Source organism: Hypanus sabinus, chromosome 1 (genome assembly GCF_030144855.1).
Source record: "Hypanus sabinus isolate sHypSab1 chromosome 1, sHypSab1.hap1, whole genome shotgun sequence".
Classification (NCBI taxonomy): Eukaryota; Metazoa; Chordata; class Chondrichthyes; order Myliobatiformes; family Dasyatidae; genus Hypanus; species Hypanus sabinus.
Window position 1 is genome coordinate 107,362,171 of NC_082706.1, and position 25,193 is coordinate 107,387,363.

The 25,193-nt window shown below is 38.4% G+C and overlaps 1 protein-coding gene across 4 annotated transcripts in view; it reads right to left on the reverse strand.

Moving 5' to 3' along the window:
* The window catches only part of LOC132396313 (microtubule-associated protein 4-like), a 282,482-nt gene that overhangs the window by 34,416 nt on the left and 222,873 nt on the right, over positions 1-25,193 (reverse strand). For all 4 annotated transcript variants that reach the window (XM_059973844.1, XM_059973840.1, XM_059973849.1 and 1 more), the window contains 6 exons: positions 20,193-20,287; positions 18,875-19,075; positions 11,754-11,931; positions 10,905-10,967; positions 9,222-9,550; positions 4,717-4,839 (listed from right to left, as the gene is read on the reverse strand). In XM_059973844.1, coding sequence (XP_059829827.1) covers positions 4,717-4,839; positions 9,222-9,550; positions 10,905-10,967; positions 11,754-11,931; positions 18,875-19,075; positions 20,193-20,287 — 989 coding nt within the window. The remainder of the gene's footprint in view (positions 1-4,716; positions 4,840-9,221; positions 9,551-10,904; positions 10,968-11,753; positions 11,932-18,874; positions 19,076-20,192; positions 20,288-25,193) is intronic.

Here is a 25,193-nt window from a genome sequence, read left to right on the forward strand (position 1 = left end):
AAGATCTTTGCAACCCATCTGTAAAAGTGGCAGATGAATGCTTTAACTAACTGCTGAGATCAGTTCTAAGTTGCATGGGTAAAGACTGCACACAAGACATGGTGCTAGTCTGTTGGCCTTGCAACAGACTGGCTTATTAAACAAATGCTTGGAGGCAGCTGCTGAGGGAAACAGGCTTAACTTTAAATCAGTTCTTTAGTAACACCAAGAAATTGGGGGGGGGGAAGAAACTTAAGACCGGAACTGAGTTATTTCAGGAGAATGTCTGATCAATATGGATTTATCCAAATTTTTCTGAACAAGGCAGGGGACACATTTATAGAACTGACACAGAACAAATCTAGCTGTAAAGGTTTTAGCAATATCAAGTTTTAAGTTGACAACTAGGGTGTAGCAGTCAAGAATCAGCTGCAAATTTTTTAACTATGGGGAATAAAGTTGCTGCAGAACTACAGGGAAGGACTAAAAAATTTTATGTTAACTGGAGAAATGTAATTGATGACTGTAAAAAAAAAATGAACTGTGAGCTGCTCTTATACAACAGAATAGGAAAACATATTCTTGATACTTTCACTTCAAAGCTCGGATTATCGTGAGAGATCACTCCTGGCATGATGCCACCTTTACCCTAAAAATATCTCATCTGTGCCAAATATAAATGGCAGTCAGTTCAGTGAGAAGATCTTTACAGTGGAAGGCTGCAGTGCAGCAGGTGATTATAAATTCAGAGCTGAAAGTTAAATGAATCAATTACAATGGGAGCAGATTTCATCATTAATTCAACCTCTGAAAGATAACACTGCTTCTGAGGTACCATCTGGATGTTCTCTCTCCTTTCTTCTACCAACCCCTCCCTCTGCCACCTACACATATGCATTATTGTCAAATCAGATGAATCTGTGCTAAACAGAGATGGAATAAGTGCAAGCAAGAGTATGGCATGTCTGCCATCTTTAGTCATTCTAATACGTGACCATTGATATACAATAGACCTAACCCTATTAGTATAACATGTTAACTACATGGTTCAAAAACATTTAGCAAGAAACAGTATTTTTAGAGCCTTTCAGGGAGGATTTTATTTCCTTACCACTTACTGCATTGCTTAAAAGAACAATTATTGGTAAAGAGCCAAATCACAAAATTCAGCCTCTGTCACCATTGTTTTAGCTCAGCCCAATTTATGCTTTCAGATAAAGGACTGCAGCAACTGGATCAGAGGTCAGGACCATCAAATTATAACCATTCTGATTCGTGACAATTTATCAGTGCAATTAGCACAATGTAGGGAGAGATTGGGTTTCTTTCTCTGGAATGGTGGAGGTTGAGAAGAGATCTGACAGAAGGTTATACGATTATGAGAGGCAGAGATACAGTAGACATCCAGTATCTTTTCCCACAGTTAAAAATGTGTAATATCAGAGGACATGCATTTACAACTAAGAATAAGTTCAAAGGAGATGTGTGGGCCAAGTGTTATTTTTACACACACACTCAGACTCACAGTTCAGTGCCTGAGATGCACTGCCTGCCTGCAATGGTGGTGGAGGCAAAAGGATAGAGCCATTCAAGAGGCTATTAGGAAGGCACATGAAATGAAAGGTTATACACTTTGTGTAGGAAGAGGGATAAGTTTAGTGGGCATTTGATTACTGATTTCATTAGTTTAGCACAACAATATGGGCTGAAGGGTCTGTTTTTGTGCTACACTGCTCTATGTTCAACTTTGTACAAGGGACAAGATGTAAGGAACAGAAATTATAGAATGGTAAAGCACAAGAAGTCAATCAACCCACGCAGTTTGAAATAGAGGGATCACTGCAAAAATATTTTATTATGATGCATCAAATTAACAGAACAATTTTGGGATTTCACAAACAAAAAAAGTAATAAAATGAGGTTGTAGTACTAAGCATGAAAAAATCTCAATTTGGCTCAGTATTGCTATTTTCAGTTTTGGTCACCATGCTTCAGAAGAATGTAAAGGCTTTGGAGAAGCAGTAGGTTTACTCAAATGCTTCCAGGTGTTAAGAATTAAAATGGCATAGGTAGATTGGAGAAGCTGTGGCTGTTCTTCTGACAGCAGGGAAGGCCAGGAGATCTGAAAATTTCATGTACTGAGGAAATAAAGAAAAACTCTTTCAACCATCTAAAGAACTGATAATGCCAGATTAAAGGTGACCTGCACAAGATAGCAACCTACAAACAGGAAAACATTGGTGTAGTTGTAGTTAGGATTTGGAATACACCAATAGAGGCACAAGTTCAACAATGACATCAGAAAAAAGTTAGGGTAATAGAACTAACTGATTGTTCCTTGAAAACAGAAATTAACAGACTCTTAACAGACCCAGACTCTTATTTCCTTTTGCAATTTGATTGAGTCCATAAAATATGTTCAGTAGCATTACAGTTCCTTTATTGTTCCTTTTATACAATCTCAAAGACAATCTTTCTAGTAATATATTTGTCTTAATGACTATTACATCATCTTTCTTACTCACCCTTCCTGAATAAACTACCCTCAGAACCATTAAGCATCTGATCCTTACCTTTTTAGAGTGATGAGCACGAAACATAGACTACAGACCAAATGGTGATACATGAGCCAATACAGATAGGTCTTTGATGGTTGGCTTACATATGATATGCTAAGGGACCTGCTTTTGATCTTTATCATTCAGAGCCAGTACAGACACTAAGGCGGAAAATAGCATACTGTACTGCAACTTTTCTGTGATTATGTGGTGGGATGGATTCATTCAGAATAGACTCGAACTCAAACCAGAGAGTTTCCAATTCTGCATGATTCGGTACTGAATTTTGCATGAAGATTATCCAATATATCATAGGTGATGCTGACACTGGTTAAATCCATCAGTTCTATACCCCTCTCTTCACTTCCCTGCAGTGCTGCCATTTTTCTTCACTTACTCAAATGAAGGGGTCATTAACAGCAACCAACTAACCTACCAGTACATCTTTGAATGCAGGAGGAACCCAGAGAATATTTGGAGGAAAAAGTGCAAATTCCATACAGACAATATCTGTGGTCAACATCAAACCCAGGTCCTCAACACAGAAGTGCTAACCACCAAGCTTCTCAAATCAACAGAAGGAATTAATACAAAACAGAAATCTCAATGTTTCAGTTGAAACCATGTTGAATAAAAAGTCTCTGAAATGAATTTCAATTCTGTTTCCTTCCCACAGATCCCTATTTTCTGTTTTATTTCAGATTGCAGTATCTGCAGTTATTCATGTTTTGAAATCAGAAATCTTCATGTGGAGACAGGGAAAATAGATACTTTGTATCTCTCATATGAAAAAACATGGCAAAATGAGCAAGGTACATAGCCCAGACAGAATATGTTTGTGAGAGAAGCCCTGAGCAGAATTTTTGATTCCTACTTGATCATGGGAATGGAGTCACGAGATCGGAGAACTGCAAATTTTGTAAGCTACTCAGATAAGGAAACAGATAGACTTGGTAACCAATTTATCTGTAGTGGTAAAATGACAAAGAACTATTGTCAAAGACAAAATTAATTTTCACCTTGGGAAAGATGGGTTAAAAAGTAACACTCAACACTTTTTTTTATACTAAGTATTCCTTGACCAACTAGACTGAGCTCTTTGATGTAATAACAAGTGTTCTGATGAAGGCTGCAGATTGAAAGGTGATGGAAGTAGACTCCAGATAAGCTTTCATAGAGCTTACAAAGAAATCTAAAATAAAACTATTAAAGTACTATTAGAAAGAAATTTGCAAGGATATGAAGAAAAACTGATGATAAAAATAACAACTAAATCAAAAAGTAGAAACAAATGAATGAGAAAATAAAGAAAAAAATCACACAGAACTATTACATATATGTGATAATGCTTTGGCTGAAACAGAATTGACAGTTCATGTCCTTGAAGACTGTATTGAGCTGTATTAACAGGATCATACAAAGGATGGGGCCTTATTACAAGGAAGGTCTGAAGTTTGAATTTTACTCTTTACAGTACGCAAAACTGAACTGACCTGTAATAAAAGAATAATTACTACCTCTGATATCGCACATTAGAAGAAAGCATTTCTTAAGCAAATTGGTTAGTAAGCCAAGATAATGAATTAAAAATAAATAACAAAATAGAGACACTAACCATCCTGTGGCCTAGAATGCAGTAATTGAAAGGTGATAGAAGCACCCTCTGTCAAGGCTTTCCCAAAGGTTCTGAATATATCTAAAATAAAGCTAAATACTATTGGAAAGAAATTTGCAAAGTTTGAAGGATAAACTGAAAATAAATACAACTAAATCAAAGAGCAGAAACAAGTATCAATGGTCTGAGTGGACTCCTTCTGAGAATAAGGACCAAAAAGATGTCTACAGGCATTCGGGGCAAGAGAGATGAAAGCAGTGGACGTAGGAGAGTGGCTAGGGGTAATAACATACTGCAGCCAAGGGAAGAATGAAGGAAAGCAATGTTTTCTTGAAAATCAGAAGTAAAAATGCAAGTTATTGCTATTCATACAAATGTTAAGCTTGACTGGATCCAAAGCTCCTAGAAGTAAAAGCTTAGTGTGGTAATTTATTACACCATTCAGTGATAAAAAACAATCTGCAGAAATGCTCGAAAAACGAATGAGACTGAAATGCTTACATATGTATCAACTTAAAAATGAACATAATGAAAAAATATTCATATATACTGTCATCCACTCACTTTGCCATTGGTTTGTTTTTGGCTATCTTTCGTAGCTGTGGTTTTAGCTACTCGATTCACAGTGCTGGGTTCAACTTTTCGGTTCAATCTTACTGGATCGGGTTTTTTCTCTACTGATTTAGCCTAAATAAACAACCAAAAAGGGATGGAAAAATAAACAAGTACACAGGCAAATGTAATGAGGGAGAAACTCAAGAATGTTCTGAAATTTAAAAGAATCAAATGATTAACCCAGTTTAGTCATTTAAAATACATACCAACAAAACACAATAGATCAATGTTTTAAAAATATAGCATTTCCAATGTATTTGAATTCATTCTGAGTTCTTTATGCACTTATATTCCAAAACATTTTCAGATTGGAAACAACTAAGTTATTTCCTGCTTGGTTTCCACATCACACCCCACCAACCCCCACTCTCCTATAAGCCAGGATATTATAGGTCAATGAGCCTTTAGTCAGTCGTGGCTAAATTATTAAAAGTGTTTTCTCAGGGACAGGATATACTGTGTATGTATTCAGGTAAAGGCAGCCTGATTTGGGATAGTCAGCATGGCTCTGTGCCTGGTAGGTCATGTCTCACCAATAGGTGCATGGAGCTTAGAAAAATATAGGGCTAAGGGTAAGCCCAGTAACTTCTAAAGGCAGGGACATGTTTAGCACAACTTTGTGGACCGAAGAGCCTGTATTGTGCTGTAGGTTTTCTATGTTTCTTATAGTTTTGAGGAGGTAACCAAGGAGGCTGATGAAAAAATAGTTATGTTCAAAAGTCGTGAATGTTGTTTACACGGATTTTAGCAAAGCCCTTGACAAGAACTGTATGGGATGCTGCTCCAGAAGGTTAAGTTGCTTCGCATTTGAGATGAAGTAGTCCACTGGATTCAACATTGGCTAGTGGGAGAAGCCAGCGACTAGTGGCAAATGGCTGTTTCTCCAACTTGAAACTTGACTAGTCATTTGTATCAGGACTCTGTGATGAGTTTGTGGCTGTTTATCTATATTAATGATTTGGATGATAATGTGATGAACTGGATCAGCAAATTTGCAAATGACATCAAGACAGGGGACACAGTGGACAGTGAGGAAAGCTATTAAATCTTGCAGTGTGATCCTGACCAGCTGGAAAAATGGGCTGAAAGGTGGCAGAACAAATTTAATGCAGAAAAATGTGAGATGTTGCACATTGGTAGGATAAACCAAAGTAAAGTATTACACACAAAGTGGTGGGGGTCTGAGGTGTGTCAAAGAATAAAGCAACCGGGGAGAAAAGATCCATCATTCCTTGAAAGTAGACAGATAAGATCATAAAGCGATCTTTCAAAACATTTGCCTTTATAAATCAAGGCACTGAGTACAGGAATTGGGATATTATGGTAAGAGTTGCATAAGATGTTGGTGAGGCCAAATTTAGGGTATTGAATGCAGTTTTGTCACGTGTAAAAAAGATGTCAGTAAAACTGATAGATCAGATAAAGTTTACAAGGATGTTGCCAAGTCTTGAGGACATGAATTACAGGGAAAAGTTGAATAAGTTAAGACATTATTCCCGAGAGTGTAGGAGAATGAGGGGGGCGGATTTGATAAACATATACAAAATTACAGGGAGTATAGATAGGGTAAATGCAAACATGCTTTTCCCACTTCGGTTGGGTGAGACTAGAACTAGAAGTCATGGGTTAATGGTGATGAGGGAAAAAGTTTAAGGGGTTGTGACAGCATGGAATGAGCTGCCAATGATGCAAATACGTTCAATTTCAACATTCAAAGTAAAAGAAACATGGACAGGAATATGGATGGGAGGGGTATGGAGATCTACAGTCAAGGTGTACATCAGTGGACAGGTGAGCCATTGGGGCTGATTCTGTTCTGCAGTGTTCTATGTCTCCAGGAGTGGGCCAGGAATTAGAGGATTGTTTAGACAAAGGACAGTCAGTTTAACATCAGTGATGGGCAATTTATTAAAATGAACTCTGAGCAACAGTATAAATTTTTATTTATGACAGCATATTTAAGTCGAAAACAATAAGCATGTATTGATTTGCAGTAGCATGGTCTGAAAGGGTTCCATAAAACTGTCTAGTCAATGAAGCAAAATTGCTAGTGAGATCAGCACTAAAATTAGCTCTATATAGGAAGCAGAGACTTGTTAACAGGTATTCAGCAGGCCAGGCAGTATGTATGGAGAAGAGTGAACAGTCGATAGTTTTGGGCTGAGCCCCATCATCAGGTTCTGATGAAGGATCTCGGCCTGAAACAACAACTGTTTATTCTTTTCCACAGATGCTGCCTGGCCTGCTGAGTTCCTCCAGCATTTTGTGTGTTGCTTTGTATCTCCAGCATTTGCAGATTTTCTCGTGTTTGTTGAAAGACACTTCAGTGATAGTTAGGACTGCAGTAGGGATGAGAAGAATTTTTCACAATCCATACGGAGAAGGGAAAGTGAAAATACTGACAGAGGCTGGTAGGTGATAGGTGGAGGCAACAAAGGATTACAGATAATGGAATCTGATAGAAACAGAAGCTGGTGCATGGATTCCATTATCTACACCCCTTTCTTGACCTAGCCTGTCATTATTTCCACTGTTCCCTCCTCCGTCACCAATTACTCCTCCTCACCTGGACCTATCCAGCTTGCCAGCTTTTTCCCTCCCCTTTCTCCTACCTCTTTATGCTGGCCATTTCCCCTCTACTCTTCCATTCTGGATTAACAGCCTTGACTCGAAGAATCAACCGGCCATTTCCTTCTACAGATGCTGCCTGATTGACTTCTGCTTGCAATTTGTTTTTTTTTGCTCCAGATTTCAGCATCTGTAGCTTCTGTCTCTAAATTTCAAAGAATATTGCCAGGACTAGAAGACTAGCTATGAGGAAAGATTGGGCAGCCACGATCTTATTTTTGGAACAGGTGGGTGAGAAGAAATCTAATTAAGGTATATACACATAAAGCAGGAAAGATCTATTTCCTGTAATAGAGAGATCAAAAACTTTGGAAAGTAGATTGAATAAGTGAGAAAAAATCACCGGAAGTTGATAGGTACTGGAACTTACTGTCTGAAAGGATGGTAAAAAATTCACCACATTAAAAACTTACAGGACTATACATGAAAAATTGGAGTTTGTACTGAATGGTGGTATTAAACTGTGTAGCTCTTTTCATACAGGTACAGAAAAGAAAGGCCTTTTTTTTTAATCAAATACTTTCAATGATTCTAGCACTGTTTTTTCCAGTCATTTGCTACCTAGGCCACCTTGCCATAATAACTTTACGACTTCACTTATTTTTATAACTGTTTCAAATTTATCACATTGCTATCAATTTGAATAAAAAATCCTCCCCTATTATAATGCAAGGGGATCCTTTCCTATAAGATTACTAACTAAAACTTCCAATGCAGCAGTCCTAATATTGGAATTAACCCTATATACTTTTCTCCTGTATTCCTAACATTAAACTTTGGATTATAGACTTTAATTTTGATTAGATTTTAGGGGCCACATTACACAATTTATAACACAATTTAAAAACTTGCAGAGAGGCGAGTTAACAAAACTTGTAAACATGCTTCACTGGGTTACAAACACAGTTGGGACTCTGCCATAAAATTCTATATTATTCTCACAATAGTTAAATTAGAGTTAAAAGGAAAATGTGTTGGAAACAAAATGAAAGTGATTCAATAACTGAATGGGGAGTAGACTTCATCGAGTTACGACTTCAGGTCAAACCTCACAATTATATTTACTCTTTCAAATGCTGGCTGATAATTTTCTTTTGGAATACAAACTTACAGCAATAATACACATCTTCAAACTAATTTCTTGGAATACTTTTATAATTCTCAATACAGCCCCATAATTAATGGATGAGCTGGACAAGAGTTCAGGTCAAACCTCACAATTATATTTACTCTTTCAAATGTTGGCTGATAATTTTCTTTTGGAATACAAACTTACAGCAATAATACACATCTTCAAACTAATTTCTTGGAATACTTTTATAATTCTCAATATTGCCCCATAATTAATGGATGAGCTGGACAAGGAGTGGAACAGAAGACAAATGAATATTCAAAAGCTACAAGATGCATTGAATATTAAATCAGAAAGATAAATAAGTTCAACAAGGCTAATAGGAACAGTGCAAACATTAATGATGAGGAAATTATTAAGAGAAATTAATATTTAGAACAAATAGTGTTACATACAGAATATTAGTATTTTTTAAAAATAGAACTGCACTTCCAAAAATTTCTTGGAGTACGTAACTGTTCTGCATTGTTTGAATATTCTGAGTAAACAGAAAGCAATACTTCAACTCAAGTCATTTTTTAATAGGAGTATTAGTATGTTACATGGTTGAACTTTGGTGAACAAAGGAAGCTTCATTCTCCACTAATGTGTTTCTCATTTCAAATTTCCAATGCTTACTTCTCACTTAATTTATCAAAGTGGGCTTGAATCAAATTATTGACGTTCATTTATCTTCAAATAAGAAACCACTTACTTTTCCTCCTCCAGGTTGGTGTTTGATATTATCTGTGGATCCGATTTTTGATTTAACATTCTTTAGGTCTGGAGCTGGGGCACTAGCTGGTCGTGGTTGCTTTGGAACTGCTGCTACAGTGGGTTTTGAAGCTGTACGGGAAATAGGTGTCACTCTTTTTGCCTCAGAAGCAGCTGTTGTCTTCAGAGCCAGTGTTCTGGGTGCCCGAGAAGTGTTAGATGATGGTGTTCCAGGACTACTCACACCAAGAGGTGTGCTTGGCGTACTTGGGGTAGTGCCAGCACTCTTAATAGAGGTTGCAGAAGTAGCCTTTAGGCGACCCGTCTCACCTAAGATCAAAACAAGAAGAAAGCTATAATCTTGACAAAAATAAATTGTTTCCAGATTAGGTTGATCTAGTTACGTGTTGAACAATGACATTATTTTACAGCAATGAACAATGCATGTCATCTAAATTAGCTAGATGCCTACACTAAAATACTACACTGCTCTCTCCTATTCCTCAAACATTCTTTCACAAGTAAACATCCATCTGTCCTTGAACTGACACCATGAGCATTTTAGGTTATACCACAGTTCTCAAATTGTGGATACCTCCACAGAAGATCAGGTTTTTTATTTGTTATAGGCGTTTACTTACAAGGAAGCTTTACTTGCATCAAAAATAAATGTCCAAAATAAAAGCACCAAATTTGTGGTCAACTGTTCAATGTAGCCTTGACTGTGAAGTGAAGGCTATACCTCTTCCCTCAACACCATTCAGAGCCACAGTCATTCCAGATGATATGACACTTCGCCTGCAAGTTTGACAGGGTCATTTATTGTATCTGCTGCTTCCGGTGTGGCCTCCTCTACATTGGTGAGACCCAACGTAGATTGGTGTCAAGCACTTCGCTCAGACTGGAGGAGCAACACCTCATATTCAGTCTGGGTAGCCTTCAACCTGATGGCATGAGCATTTCTTTTGCTAACTTCCTGTAATTTCACCTTCCCCTTCTCTCTTCTTCCATTCCCCAATCTGGTACCCTTCTTGTCCCTTTCTCTTCTCCTCACTTGCCCGTCACCTCTCTCTAGTGCCCTCTCCTTCCCTTTATCCCACTGTCCACTCTCTTCTCCTATCAGATTCCTTCTTCTTCTTTAGCTCTTTACTTCTTTCAACTATCACCACCCAGTTTCTCACCATCGCTCCCTCTTTACCCACCTATCTTCCCCCTCACCTTGCTTCTCCTATCATTTGCCAGCATATGTCCCTTCCCCTCCCCCACCTTCTTATTCAGGCTTCTTCACCTTCCTTTCCAGTCAACTGTTGATTCCTCAACTGTTCTTTGACCCTCTGAGTAGCTCCAGCATCTCCTGTGTGTTGCTCTGGATTTTCAGCATCCTCCAAATCTCTTGTGTTTATGTCTTCTTATATGTGTGATTATGTTTTCTCTAATCACACACTAGGAATGCAAATATAAATGAAGTACTAGATGACAGCTGGTGCACATGTAACTATATCCCAAGCAAGAAAATTCAGGAGTGTGGAAAGATAGATAATTATGTGCTAATGCAAAGCCATTGCTGTCAGTGATGGCCAACACATTGGGTAAAGACAAAGGTGGGATGGGGAGAGGAGGAGTATTGCAAAGAAAGTGAAATGCACAATAATAAAAGGAGAAATAAAAAAAAAACACACATTACCCAAGGGAGACTTTGCAGACAGGGGCTTCCTAACTTCTGTAGATTTTGGTTCAGTTTTGATAGCTGAAAATAAAACGTTTAAAGAGTTATAATAGTTTTACCAATTTAAGGTGCTAGCTCTAAACAGTCTCTCCCTACTCTAATAACCTTATAACTTTATAAACACCCTTTTCCTTTGGTAGGAAAAACAAAACCCTTTATAGATTTGGTTATATGATCCTTGCTTAAAATTGCTCAGAGATTGGGCCTTAGCCCATTGTTACATGCTATAACTGCATGACCTAAGGCCAAAGAATTCCACAAGGAGCATTCTTGAGTCATAATTCTGGTCATTCTGAAGGATGGGCTGAGCCAGACTGAAAGATTTTATATTTGTATTTTGATAGAAAATAGCTAATCCACACTGATCAGTTTGTGTGGAAACAACTGTTTTGAGAGAGGCTCACAATTGGAAGCAATTTATTATTTCAAAATGTAATCAGTGAAAAAAATTTAAGTTTTGAACTCATTAGGTGAGGGCTATTGATATTTAGCATGGAACTATGCTCAACTCAAACACCCAATACATTTAAGGTCAAGTTTCAGAAGAACCAAGAAGCCAGCAAGAAGCTCTGCCTTCTCAAATATTTACAAATGCTCATGCTATAATTTAAAAGCGTATATATTTTATCTAGATATATTTCAGTTAGCACAACTAATTAAACAAAAAAAATCATAGGAGGAGGAAATTATCATCTATCCTCACACAATGGCAAGTAAGAACCAAAAACATACAAGGTTATAAAGTCATTAGCTAACACAGTGTACTGACCCTTCCAATGCCCCTTACATGAAAATATTGTAACGTACATGTTGGTCTTCTAGGGGTAGAGGCTGTGGTATTTCTTGGAGTTGACCCAGCAGTAGCTGCTCCCTTTTGTAGTGATGTTGTACTGCTCTTAACAGTCGTGTTACTGGGTGTTTTTGTCACACCTGCAGATGGTGGTCTGGATGAGGGGGGCTTTGTTGGACTCTTTGACTCAGTTGCCTGTAAAAATAAAGAAAACAAGATGTATGGCAACTATTACGTAGCATCAGAATGCAAGAAAATAAGCCAACTTTGATGACAAAACAGATGTATTCAATGTGTATAGAAACTTAATACATCTCTCACGCATATTAAAATAGTTCATTGACTATTAAACACTTTCAAGAATAATGGACAATTTAAAATAAATGTTGCAGTCAATTTGCTTACATTAGGAACCAACAAACCAATGAGACGGTAAGTTACACTTTTATTTGCTCTTAAGACTCTACAGAGGAAGTGAAAATTACAGACGTTTGTAACAAGCTGTATTAGAAATCAGCAAAGAAAGGGCAGGATACAATGGTGGCGCTACTTGAAGGATTAATGATGCATTGAACAACAGGAAACCTATTGACCTTTCTTGAATACGAACATCCATGCAAACCTGAACTCAGGAAGGAGAATCTCGACTTAAGAACGACTTGAAAGATAGCTGCACAAATATTAATGCACTACAGCATCTCTTACCTTCTTAAAATGGAAATTTCAATTTGGACTGATTTATATTACACTGTCATCTATTTAAATTACATTATCAAAAAGCCTATATTCCTGACACATCTTCAAAATTCCTTGGCTATTACTGACAGGATTTAGGACAGTGAGGAGTCATGCTTAACTATTTTTTGAATACTTCCCACTGCAGTTTCCAGCCTAGTCAAGGATCAACTTTATTCACCATATATATAAATTATATATATATTATATATATATATAACACCATATATATAAATTAGGAAATTGGATTAATTAAATTAACTCAATCTTACAGAAGTTCAATCTTTACCCTTTTTCAGAACAATGCCTAAATTCCCATTGATGGCTCTTCCCATAAACCAAGTCCAGAACTGCCTGATCAAGCTGCATTCAGATTTAAAATGACTACAATTTTACAGGGTTAACTCTAAGATGGTTAAAACCTCCCTTTATTATTGATTAATTTCTGTACTAGTCAGAAATGTGCACACATAGCTGCCTTTTAACCTTCCCCTAATACTGTATACCTCAGCAGCGTGCTTGTCCTTGTTTGGTTCAGTTGAATGCAAGTATCTTCATTTCTTGATCTAAATAATATAATTCCTCCTCATAGTTGCAATAGTGTGGTAAACCAATATCGCTATGTCAGCTTTCTTTCCAATTTCCTTTTTACCTAAAACCCTGTACCCAAAATATTGAGCTGCCAATTCGACTGTTCTTAAAGAACTAATTGGGTTTCCAACTGAGCCAAGTTGATATACTGGCAAGTTACACAAAGCACAGTATTACAGATTAATTTTCAATTCCAATGCTGCTAATTACAGCTAACATGTTACGCCTGGCTTATCAGCTGCAGAAGAAGAGCAACCGGGTGATGACCAAGTCACATAGTATGGAAAATGACCCTTCAGCCTTATCTGTGCCAACCAAAGAGCCTAATTGAGCTAGACCTTTTTAAACTTGTGTTTGGCCCATTTCCCTCTAAACTTTTCCTCTCTCTGTACCATTCTAAATGTCTTTTAAACATTGTGAATGTTCCTGCCTCCACCACTTCTTCTGGTAGCATAAAGTTCATTAAGTACATTTACTATCAAAGTATGTATATGATGTACAATCTTGAGATTTGTCTCCTAACAGTCTGTGTGGAAAAACTTGCCCTTTGGGTCATCTTTAATTCTTTCCCCACTCACTTTAAACCTACACCCTCTAGTTCTGATTTACCTATCCTGGGGAAAAACTCCGTGACCATCCACTTTATCTATGCCTCTCATGATAGTATCAATCTTTATAAGCTCATCCTTCAATACTTTAAAGGAAATGGTCTCAGCCCATCCAATCTCTTCTAATAACTCAATCCCCAAGTCCCAGCAACATTCTCTACATCCTCTCTAGCTTAATCACACCTTCCTTTAATATGTCCAGATCTGCACATGATACTCCAAGTGTGGTCTCATCAATGTCTTGTACTACCATAATATGACATTCCAACTCTTGTACTTAGTGCCCTGATCGATGAAGGCGTGTTCAATTTGCCTTCTTCAGCTTACTGTCCAATTATGTCACCACTTTCAGGGAACTCACACAAAATGCTGGTGGAACTCAGCAGGCCAGGCAGCGTCCATAGGGAGAAGCACTGTCGATGTTTCGGGCCGATGTTAGAACTAACTGAAAGGAAAGATACTAAGAGATTTGAAAGTAGGAGGGGGAGGGTCAGGGAACTCTGTTGCAGATCTACAGGACCTTGCCATTCACTGTGTATGCCCTACCCCAAGTTAACCTCCCTAAACGTATTACTTCACATTTGCCTGAACTAAATTCCAAGAGCCATGCCTTTGTCCACTTTCCCAACAGATCTGGATCCTGTTGTAACTTTATATAACATTCTTCATTAAACCACCACACCATCAATTTTGGTGTCATCACAAACCTTACCTCGGCTTGTCCTTACAGCTCTTCTTTAGGTACAGCATTAACCACCCTCCAATCTTACGTTAAATCACCTAGCTAATGAAGATTAAAAAATCTCACCCAGGACTTCAGCAATTTATTTCCTTGCCTCCCACAATATCCTACGATGGACCTGGCCAGGCCCTGAGAATTTATCAACTTTTATGCACCTCAATACTGCCATCACATCCTCTTTCAAAAAGTTGATATGTTTCAGGGCATCACTGTTATTTTTCTTGAACTCTGTCGCTTCCATATCCTTCTCCAAAGTATAGCTGAGAAATCAGAAACAAGAGAAAATCTGTAGATGCTGCAACTCCAAGCAACACACACAAAATGCTGCAGGAATAAGTTTGCGAAGATTTGGCCTGCTGAGTTCCTCCAGCATTTTGTGTGTTACAACTGAGAAGTATTCATTTTAGACCTTCCCGATCTCTTGTGGCCTCACACACAGATAAACACACTGATCCCTACTGGAACCTATTCTTTAGAACGGTACAGGGAGAGGAAAAGTTCAGATCTTTTAGGATTCTCCTTTACTTTATCTACCAAGGATGTCTCAAATTCTCTTACTGTCCTCCCAATTTCCTTCTTAAATGCACTCCTACTAGGATTCTATCTGCTTATACCTCCTCCTTTTTCCTGATTGGAGCCTCAAGACTCCTTGTCAGCCAGGGTTCCCTTATCCTGCCAGCCCTGCACTTCTCTCCATAAGGAGCACTTTGGCCCTGAATCATCCCCATCTGATTTTTAAAGCCTCCCATTTGCCATCCCCTCCCTTTCTACCTGCTAACACCCCCTATCAATCAACCTTTTCAAGTTCCTATCTTCAAAATTAGCCATGCTCCAATGTAGGATTTTAATTTACACACTAGTTTTATCTATTTAAAAACTATTAGAATTATGGTCTCTGGTCCCAAAGCACTCCCCCTCTGACACATCAGCAACTTGCCCTGCGTCACTTCTAAAGAGGTTGAGTGTCAGGCCTTTCTAGTAGGGCTATCTATATATTGCTAGCGTTCTTGATTCCGTTCACTGATTTTGAGACGTTAGTTGTGACTTAAGCATGATTGAATACAATTATTCATAATCGCTGTTTCAAACAGAAGCACTCTAGCTGCGTTCAAGAAGAAAATTCAATCAGATCTATCAACTAAACAAAGATATGAACTTCCTATGAGCTAAGATGCTTTCTACATAATTTTATTTCATCCAAAACCTGGTGTTTTCCAAATCTGATATTTGCAAAACATTTCCTATCAGCAACATAAAAATGTTATTTTACATGAGTTAAGCCTATAATTCTATTTTTCCTGCATGAAGCCCAGTACATGGACACTCCAACCCTCACTATTCTTCTAACTCACCATGTTCCATTGTATCAGTCTTTAACATCTTCTCTAGCCCATCCTTTCCTGATTTAGACTTAAGACCTGAGGTTAAGAAAGCATGCTCTCCACCACAAGAAATGTTTCCTTTCTAGTATTTCCCCTCTAAATCTAGTATTCTTTCCAAATATTTCCCCTCCATTAAACTTCCCACAAAGCCATTTTCTTCTATCTTCTATATCTAAATATTTCAAGGATAATGCTTTATCCCTTTTCTTCAAACTGCCCTAATGGCTGTATATCACCCAAGAACTTAATCAGACACATGAAGCTAAACAGACAGAAACTTAACTTTTTTTTAATGCCATGGCAATTTAAGATCAGAAAGTTACAGGATGGAAGAAAGCCACATGGTCCATGCTGGGTCTCTGCCAGAGCCAGTTCAGCTTGGATACCATGGACTTTAAACTTCTGGACCAGCCTACTGAGCAGGGCCTTGTGCCTTATTTTAGTCTACCTAGATGGTACCCATCATCCTGTTTTCAATGTTACCTGCTTAAGGTATTGAATCTAACTAATGTGGCAGTACTTCCCCAATAAGACCATACAGATTTTCCCTGATCAGCTCCAGCCTTTCGAAATGTACATATGGTAAACCCTAACCCTCCGTATCTTCTCCATTAATAGCACCAGGCTCAGTCTTGCTGCCCTTCTTAAGTAAAGGAACACTAACTTTCTACTCGTCTTCTGGAACCTTATCTGTGCCTAACAAAAAAAATGTACATCTCAGTTGGGACCCAATTATCTCTTCCCATGCTTCCCAGCACAAATTGGAATAGTTCTCATCCAGCCCAAAAATTGCCCATAACATCCTCAATCTGAACATTTATCTGCACCAGATCATCTCTGTACCCTGTCTGAATTCACTTTCTTTCACTTACTTCCCCACATAGCTGAAGTCAATGTAGGATCCACAGAGAAGATAAGTGGTGTCCAAAAGGGTGGGCTAAAAGATAACATGCAAAGTGGTAAATTCCTTCTGTTGTTTATTCTGGGGTTCCATGTGGTCCTAGTGCATGGCTTAGTGCCATTCCAAATACTCCATTTCCACTTTAACAAATCATTGGTCATAGATCACAGGAGTAAATGGGGAAGTTTCATTTTTTTACCTCTCAGTGGCTTCGGGAACAACCTTGAGTCAATGACTTTTTCTGGTGACAAAGCCTGGAACAGACCACTCTGTAAGCCTGGTGTCAGCAGTGCATACAACATGACCTGCCTGGTTGAAAGCTCTACCATTCCTCAAGTGAAAAGAAGCTCTTTACGCACATGAAGGTTGTGACTCAAGACAAAACTCATGGTGTAAAGAGCAAAAGGCACGAGCAATGAGTGAAGAAGGCTAAACAACACTCTGACAATCATGAAGTGCACAAGTTCTTTGATGAAAGCCACCTAGGAGCTAAACACAGAAGGTTGCATCGAATTCGGAGCCAAGGCTGGAAATGAATTCCTCAAAAGTAGGCAAGCAGTTTCTTTGAGCATTCTCTGTATATGAGAAACTTTGATCTGAGTGACATTAACTCCACAGTGCAGCAACTTACTTATTCCATACTTGCTGTCACTTATAACCAACAAGTCGTCAAATGTTAACTAAAAATTAACAAGCTTTGGGAGCCGACAGTGTCCTTATAGAATTTTAGTTTTCTGTGAAGAGGGTCTTCCAATCACAAATCTCCAAACATGCCATTCCTATCTGGAAAGAGGAAGATATTCCAGGGATGTGACCATCTTCAACAATAGAGACAAATCAAATGGTGGTTATAGCAGGGGGATCTCACAATTGTGTATTACAGGGAAAGTAATTTCTTGATCCTCTTCAATCACCACTTGTCAGTGCGTTAAGAGCTGTGAAGGTTTGTTGATTTAGGGATAAACATTACTTTCACTACTCAAGAACTCCAAAGAAATGCAAACAACAGCAACAATTAAAACCTTTTGACTTCATCCATCAAGTGGGACTATGAATTGCACTCCTCAAATTCAACAAGCAAAGAAATTCATTTTCACCTTATGGTTGCTTCATAATACTGGATAGGTGACATCTTAACTGAAAGAAGCACAAAACCAACCACAGTGCAGCCGGTGTTAAACAAGACTGCATCACTGCCCGGAGTCATTTTTCAATCTTTCTCACTGCAAATTTGTACCTCGTCTCTAGCATGAGTGGAAGTAAACTACAAGGCTAACAGAGAAATCAGGTTATTTCCAGAACAAAAATGATCCTGAACTCAGCAGTCAAGCTAAGTATAAAACAACACTTGTGACTTCAGACATCTGATGGCCAAGCTCCATGATGTCTTTCAATCTTTGACTCTTTTACTGACAAATATGAGGAAATGAATTACAGTGAACAAACTTCAAGTCTGTTAACAATTTGCAGCTGCTTTACGACATTGCTTCCTGTCAAAAAGGTTCATTATATGACACTGGAAAATGTTGCTATATTCCACATCTCAGGAACCATTTTTCAGTGAAGGCTGAAGAAATACATCACTGCCAATTTTTAAGACAGTCATTTTTATTTAATTCTAATCATATAATGCTTTGAACCCCTAACTATATCATCCTTTACTTGTGCCATAGAAAGTTTCTCTTGCTACAGGCAATGAAAATCTGTTCTCTTGCATGCACTCACAAACATGCACACAATACCTACCTCCCCATATCTCAACCTTCAAATGCTTCACTCCCATCACGCACCCAATTCTCAGTCACACACGGCATCCTCCCCGAATACATGACCTGTACCAAACCAACAAACTTCCTCTCCCTTAAGACTCCCACAGAAGTGCAGCCGTACAATCACATTTACAGACTAGCTGTTGCCCTCACCACTAATTCATCTTCATACACCCAATTTACACAAGAGTGAAAGAGACTACTCATTTGCTGGTAAATATGAACATCTAGCCAAATCAAAGTCCATTGGAACACACAACGGATGGGAGGCACATGTTTTGACTTTACCCCAATTACCATCTCAAAAGCAGGGTTGAATTGTAATCCATACAAATCTAATAAATGAAGGGGGAATAATTAATTAAATTTAGGAAAAAGAAAACAATGACACCCACCCTCTCCACCCTTACCTTTGGTTTCACATCTTTGGTGGTCGCAGAAAAAGACCGCGCTGGACTAGAAGGAAGTCTCTTGGAAGTGGTAGCTGCCATCATAGTGGTTGTATTGATTTTTTTATTGGGGCTTGGAACAGCTGCCGCAGGTCGCTTAAGGGAAGCTGATGGCTGTGGTTTAGTTTTGGTTGGTGAGATCTTTGTAGTCAGTGTGCCCACCTTTTACATTCAACGAAAGGGAATAACACAAAGGTCGACAATGCCAAAGAAAACATGGAATTAAAAGAAGCAAACAAAATACAAAGTAAAAATAGGCAATGGTAATTTTATGCCAAGTAAATAAACTCTGTGAATCTGAGACAAATTTTAATTGTACAAAGCTAAATGTCATAATTTTCCAGGTTCCCTGATGTTCCATTAATCAGATGGCAGGTCAGGAGGGGACAAGAGCTGAAGGGGAGAATCAGAGTCAAAAGAGCCAGGGGAAAGGAGGAAAGTGGGAGGAAAAGGATTGAAAATGGTGCAGCAGAAATACACAAAGAATAAGGGAATTGAAAGAGAGGGAGAAAGGAAAAGAGACATTTACCATGGTTCTAATGCTTGGAAAGCCCAGGAGGTGGCACAAGTGAAGCACAGATTTCAATTCAGATTAATGCCATTATCTCTTCCAAAATTCCAGAGAAGTCCCAGGCATAAAGAGGGCCAGATGCAAACGTGGACAAAAGTCAAGGGAATTAAAAATTTAGACAATTTAAAAGAAAGCTCTAAATATTTTACCAGATTAAAAAAGGGAACATAGGAGGGTTGGGAGGTCAGAAAGGGAACGAAGCTGGATGGGGAGGGAAGAGTGGAAGAGAGAGCAGAGGGAACGGGAGGGGCAGGTGAATAGAGGAGATGCAAAGCAGGGGATGTGGAGGAAAAGTTAGGAAATATTAGTAGGCAGGGTGAGAGTTCGTCATTCATTACTTTGTTTATAAGCCCGTGGGTGAAGCTCAAGTTCTAGCTCTTTAACAACTGCTTAATTAATTTTTCTAAAAATGAAGTGATAACATCAAGGTATACACAAATGGACCAAATTTGGCTACATTTTGTGGGGTCCTGAGTTTCAAGATATACAGAAGATATCAGTAGACAGCAAGGGGTCAGTTTATATAAAACTTGAAAGGTGCATTTTACTATTTGTCTGACAATGTCAAAATATACAGACCAAAACCTATTTGCCTCAAAAACACAGACTTTAGGTTGCACTCATGAAAAAAATTAACAGAAATATGGTTGTATCAAATAAATACACAAAGCACAGGAAGATTGTTTTTCAACTAGAATGTGTACCTACCTTTCCTTTCGCATCAGGGGTTACTGGGAGTTCTTTGGAGACTGCAGCTGTCTCTCTTTTGGTCACATTCTCTGCTGTTGTTTCCTCTGGTTTGGCTACAGATATTTTTAAAAAACGAACAATGCAATCAGTGAAATTTCAAGGACAAATGTTTTATCTCTTGCTGCAAATCCATACTGCTTCAGGTGAGAAAATTTAGAGACCAGCTTAAACAAAGACATGCAATATCCATAGAATTGCAGAGACAAAGAAAACATGTTTCTTTGGTATCACCTCGGATTAGTAACCAGCATAGTCCAGAAGAACATAAGAGCAGATGTTGCAGATACAGGTTCTGCCCAAGTTATGAATGCTTAACTTATGAACGTCCTAAACAGTGAGTGTTTGGGAGATTGGAAGGAAGGATTTGTGAGCTGCTGAAGCACTGCAGCTTCTTCTGCTAGGTTGAAATAGGCCATTTTGGCATGCCTCCTCTACCCACTTCCCCATCCCTGAGCTGCAACAATCAGGGCCTTGGTTGAGGCTAGCAGAGCTGGGAGTGGTGAGCAGACACCATGAGTCAGTGACACCAGTGGTGACCACTCTTCCTGCCCTACTCTATCCCAGTTCAGGTTTTTGCTCCCACATACCATTTTTACTTATTCATATATGTTATATAAGCAGTCCCCAAGTTAGGATCTACCCAGGAAAGTCAACATGTCATAACCTGGAGTTTGCCTACACCATATTTAGAACAGAAGCAGAAATCCATACAGCCTTTAACTTCTCTACCATTCAATGAAATGACTGCTGATCCTTTATTCCAGACCATATTTTGATCCAATTCTCCCTTGAGTTTCCTTCTGTCCAAGCACCTTTGATCCCACCTTTAAATGTTTTCAAAAGATTGGACATCCATACCGCTCAAAATGGAGAATTACTAAGTATTAAAACCTTCAGTGAAAAAGAAGCAAAATGTTTAAAGTACATTTACTAACAAAGTATATATACATTGTACAACTTTGAGATTCACCTCCTTATAGGCACGCCACAAAAGAAACAAAATAAAACCCACTGGAAAAAAAGTCAATCACCCAATGCACAGAGAGAGAAAAAGAACAAATCCTGCAAAGACCTGACTTGTTATCTTGAAACTGTCCCCAGTTCTATTAGACAATTAATGCAGCCAGAAGAAACAGGCACTCAAAATCCAAACTGTCAAATCTTCTCGGAATATACAATTTTGATAAGATCATTCTTCTAGAGTCAAGGCATACATCCCTCACCTTTGAAATCAATCCTGAACCCACATTACACTAATTCCAAGATTAGTATTTGAAAAATAGTCTCTCCTTTGCCACAATGATTTTACAACTCTATTGACTTCCATTGGTAGGCTAGAATTTCATAACACTTCATGAGTTTGTTGTATAGTTTTTCAAAGACTCTACAGTTTCAGTAAGAATTGTTGACTATTGTACCATTTTTAAATCAAAGGCTTTTCTAATTAATTGCTTATAACAGCATTCTGACTTTCTGCATTTCACATGTGATGTTCTTACATTCCTCTAAACTAATATTTACTTTTTTCTCATTTAATAATATCAGTTTCACTGTTCTTCTTTGGAACATAGATGAATAATCTTACAGTTTTGCATAAATTGACATCCTGCCACTTTGGACATTTAACCAATCCAAACCTTCTGCAGATCCTTTGCATCCTTCTTATATCAACTTCCACCCATGTATTGTACCATTAATGTAAGTGGACATATTACAAATCTGAACTGTCATTTGATATTAATATAGACCGAAGACCTGGCACAGATTAACTGCATGAATACCACAATCTGCAAATGACCCAAATATTCTACTGTCACTTCCCTTCAATCCTCTACCATACAAACATATATTACCCCAAATTCAGAAAGTTCAGAAAGTTAAGGCAACTGACAAAATGCTTTCCAAAAATCAACTTGTACAGTACATTCATAAAATCCTTTCTTGCTATTAGCTATACCTTGGTAATCCCTACTACACTAATTTCTCTTTGATAAAATAGATGCTGACAATAAGTCTTATCAACTCATAGAATTATTTTTCCCCACATGCTCTCTTGACTGAGACATATTGCTATTGCTTTCAAGTTGCTGCCTCAAATTCCTGGATATTCCCATTAGCTCAGTGCCTTCAGCACATGAAATGCTGTCAATCATGATGGTCACGTACCACCATCTTCTCAAGGGCCTTATAGGGTTGATCAGTATACACTGTTTTGTGTAACCATGTCATTATGCAGAGATTCTATATTAAAAAAAATACATAATGCAATTTACAGAGCTGCTTCTGACTGGTTGTCTGCTGTCTACTGGATGTACAGGATGGGATGGTCATTAAATATGGTCACCAACATTGCATCCACCAGCTCATCTGGTGAAGCCAATGTGCATTCTCCGAGGTTAAATGCACATTCTGTTTGGTAACAGTTAACTGATAACGGAGACACAGTTGGACTCTATGGCTCAGTACTCTATGAAACAGTTGGTATGCTCTGAAGAAAGAAATAGAAATCATAATACTGAAACGATCCAACCAGCCTGCATTGGACTTATTCTTCCACATAAGCAGTAGGCTTTATTAATTAAAAGCACCATATAGTTATAAATAGTTGCTGTGAAAATGGCTGCACATCAGCTTGCATATAGTTATTGCAATTTAAAGTAGCAAGTAATATGCAAAGCACTCTCAAGATTTCAAATTCCATTTTAATTGCCATTCAACCAAACAGGAATACCCATAAATACAGCCAAACGAAACAGCGTTACTCCGAGGCCAAGGTGCAAAATAGTAAGCACAAACAGTCATATACAGCATAAAGTACGTATAGCACATACAACTGTAAGAAAAAGTTTGTGAACCCTTGGCAATTACCTGGTTTTCTGCACTAATCACTCAAAAAGTAGTCTGATTGTCATCTAAGTCACAACAATCTGCTTGAACTCATAATACACAAACAATTGTACTACTCATCAATACTGAGCACACCATTTAAACAATCACAGACTAGGTTCAAAAAAGTACATGAATCTCTGGGCTAATGCCTTCTTCAAAAGCTATTTGGAGTCAGGTATTCCAACTAATAAGATGAGAATGGAGGTGTTGGTTGTAGAGGTGCCTTGCCTTATAAAGACAACACAAAGTCAGGTCACTGACTAAGCCTGCTCTTCTGAAGAAATATCTGTCTATGTGCACCATGCCTCGATCAAAATAATTTGTAGAGATGCACGAAGCTGGAAAAGGCTACAAAAGCATTTCTAAATACCGGAGTGTTCATCCGTCCACAGTAAGAGAAATTATCTACAAATAGAGGAAACTCAGTACTGTTGTTACTCTCCCGAGAGGTAGGCGTCCTGCAAAGATCACACCAAGAGCACAATATGCAATGCTGAAAGAGTTGAAAAAGAACCCAAGGGTAAGATTAAAAGACCTGCAGATATCTCTAGAACATCTCCCTGTTCATGTGTCCACTATAAGAAGAACACAGTGGAGGAAAACACTGCTCTCCAAAAAAAACATTGCTGCATATCTCAAGTTTGGATGTTCCACAATGCTTCTGGGACAATGTTCTGTGGACAGATGAGACAGAAGTTGAACTTTTTGGCAGAAATGCACATTGCTATGTTTGGAGGAAAAAGAGCACTGCACACCAACACCAAAACCTCATACCAACTGCGAAGCATGGTGGAAGGAGCATTATGGTTTGGGGCTGTTTTGTTGCCTCAGGCCCTGGACAGCTTGTAATTATTGAGGGAACAATGAATTCCAAACTGGATCAAGATATTTTGCAGGAGAATTTCAGGGTAGCTGTCCATCACCTTAAGCTTGATAGAAGCTGGATGATGCAACAAGACAATATTCCAAGGCACAAGAGTAAATCAACAGAATGGTTTAAAAAGGAAATACATGTTTTGGAATGGCCAAGTCAGAGTCCGGACCTTAACTCAATCGAGATGCTGTGGCATGACCTCAAGAAGGCTGTCCATGCAAGGTATACCAGAAATACTGATGAGCTGAAACATAAATGGTCTAAAATTCCACCTCACCATTGTGCAAGTCTGATTAGCAGCTACAGGAAATGTTTTGTGGAGGTCATAGCAACTAAAGGTGGTTCTATCAGTCATTAAATACAAGGATTCACATACTTTTACAGCCTGGTAAATAAAGACATAGAAGTACAATTGTCTGTGTGTCATTAGTTTAGGCAGATTTTATTTGTCTATTATTGTGATTTAGACGAAGATCAGACCACATTTTATGACCAATTAATGTAGAAAGCCAAGTAATTGCAAAGGGCTCACAAACTTACAACTGTACAAGGCAGGCAGTCACACAAAAATATAGTCATGTTCCTTGAGTCCATGAATGTTGCAGCAGTCTGCAGTTGAAAACAATCCGACCTGTCTTCCACCTAGCGACAATGGAGGGCAGCCTGGACACCGTGTCACACGTTCTATGGCACCGACTCTTGGGACGGCTGTAAACAGGCAACACTGTGGCTTAAGGTCTAGTCTTCACTAGAACCATAGTCATGCAGCTCTCCTGTTGTTTCCCAATAAACCAGCAGCATTCCATATTCAGCTCATTGACCTCATCATGTCCATTTTCTTTCCCAACCCCATTCTCTAGCCTTCTCCCTGTAACCTTTGAAACCCCTGACTAATCAGAAACCTATCAACCTCTGTTTTAAATATATTCTATGACTTGTCATCCGCAGCAGTCTGTGGCAATGAATTCCACAGATTCACCACCCTCTGGCTATAGAAATTCTTTCTCAGCTCTGTTCTGATTGGACATCCCTCTGTTCTGAGGCTGTGCCTTCTGGTCCTAGACTCACTCACTAAAGGAAACATCATCTCTACATCCACTAAACAGATCTTTCAATATTCATTAGGTTTCAGTGAGACCTGTCCCACATTCATCTTAACTCCAGTGAGTACAGACCCATAGCTATCAAATGTTCCT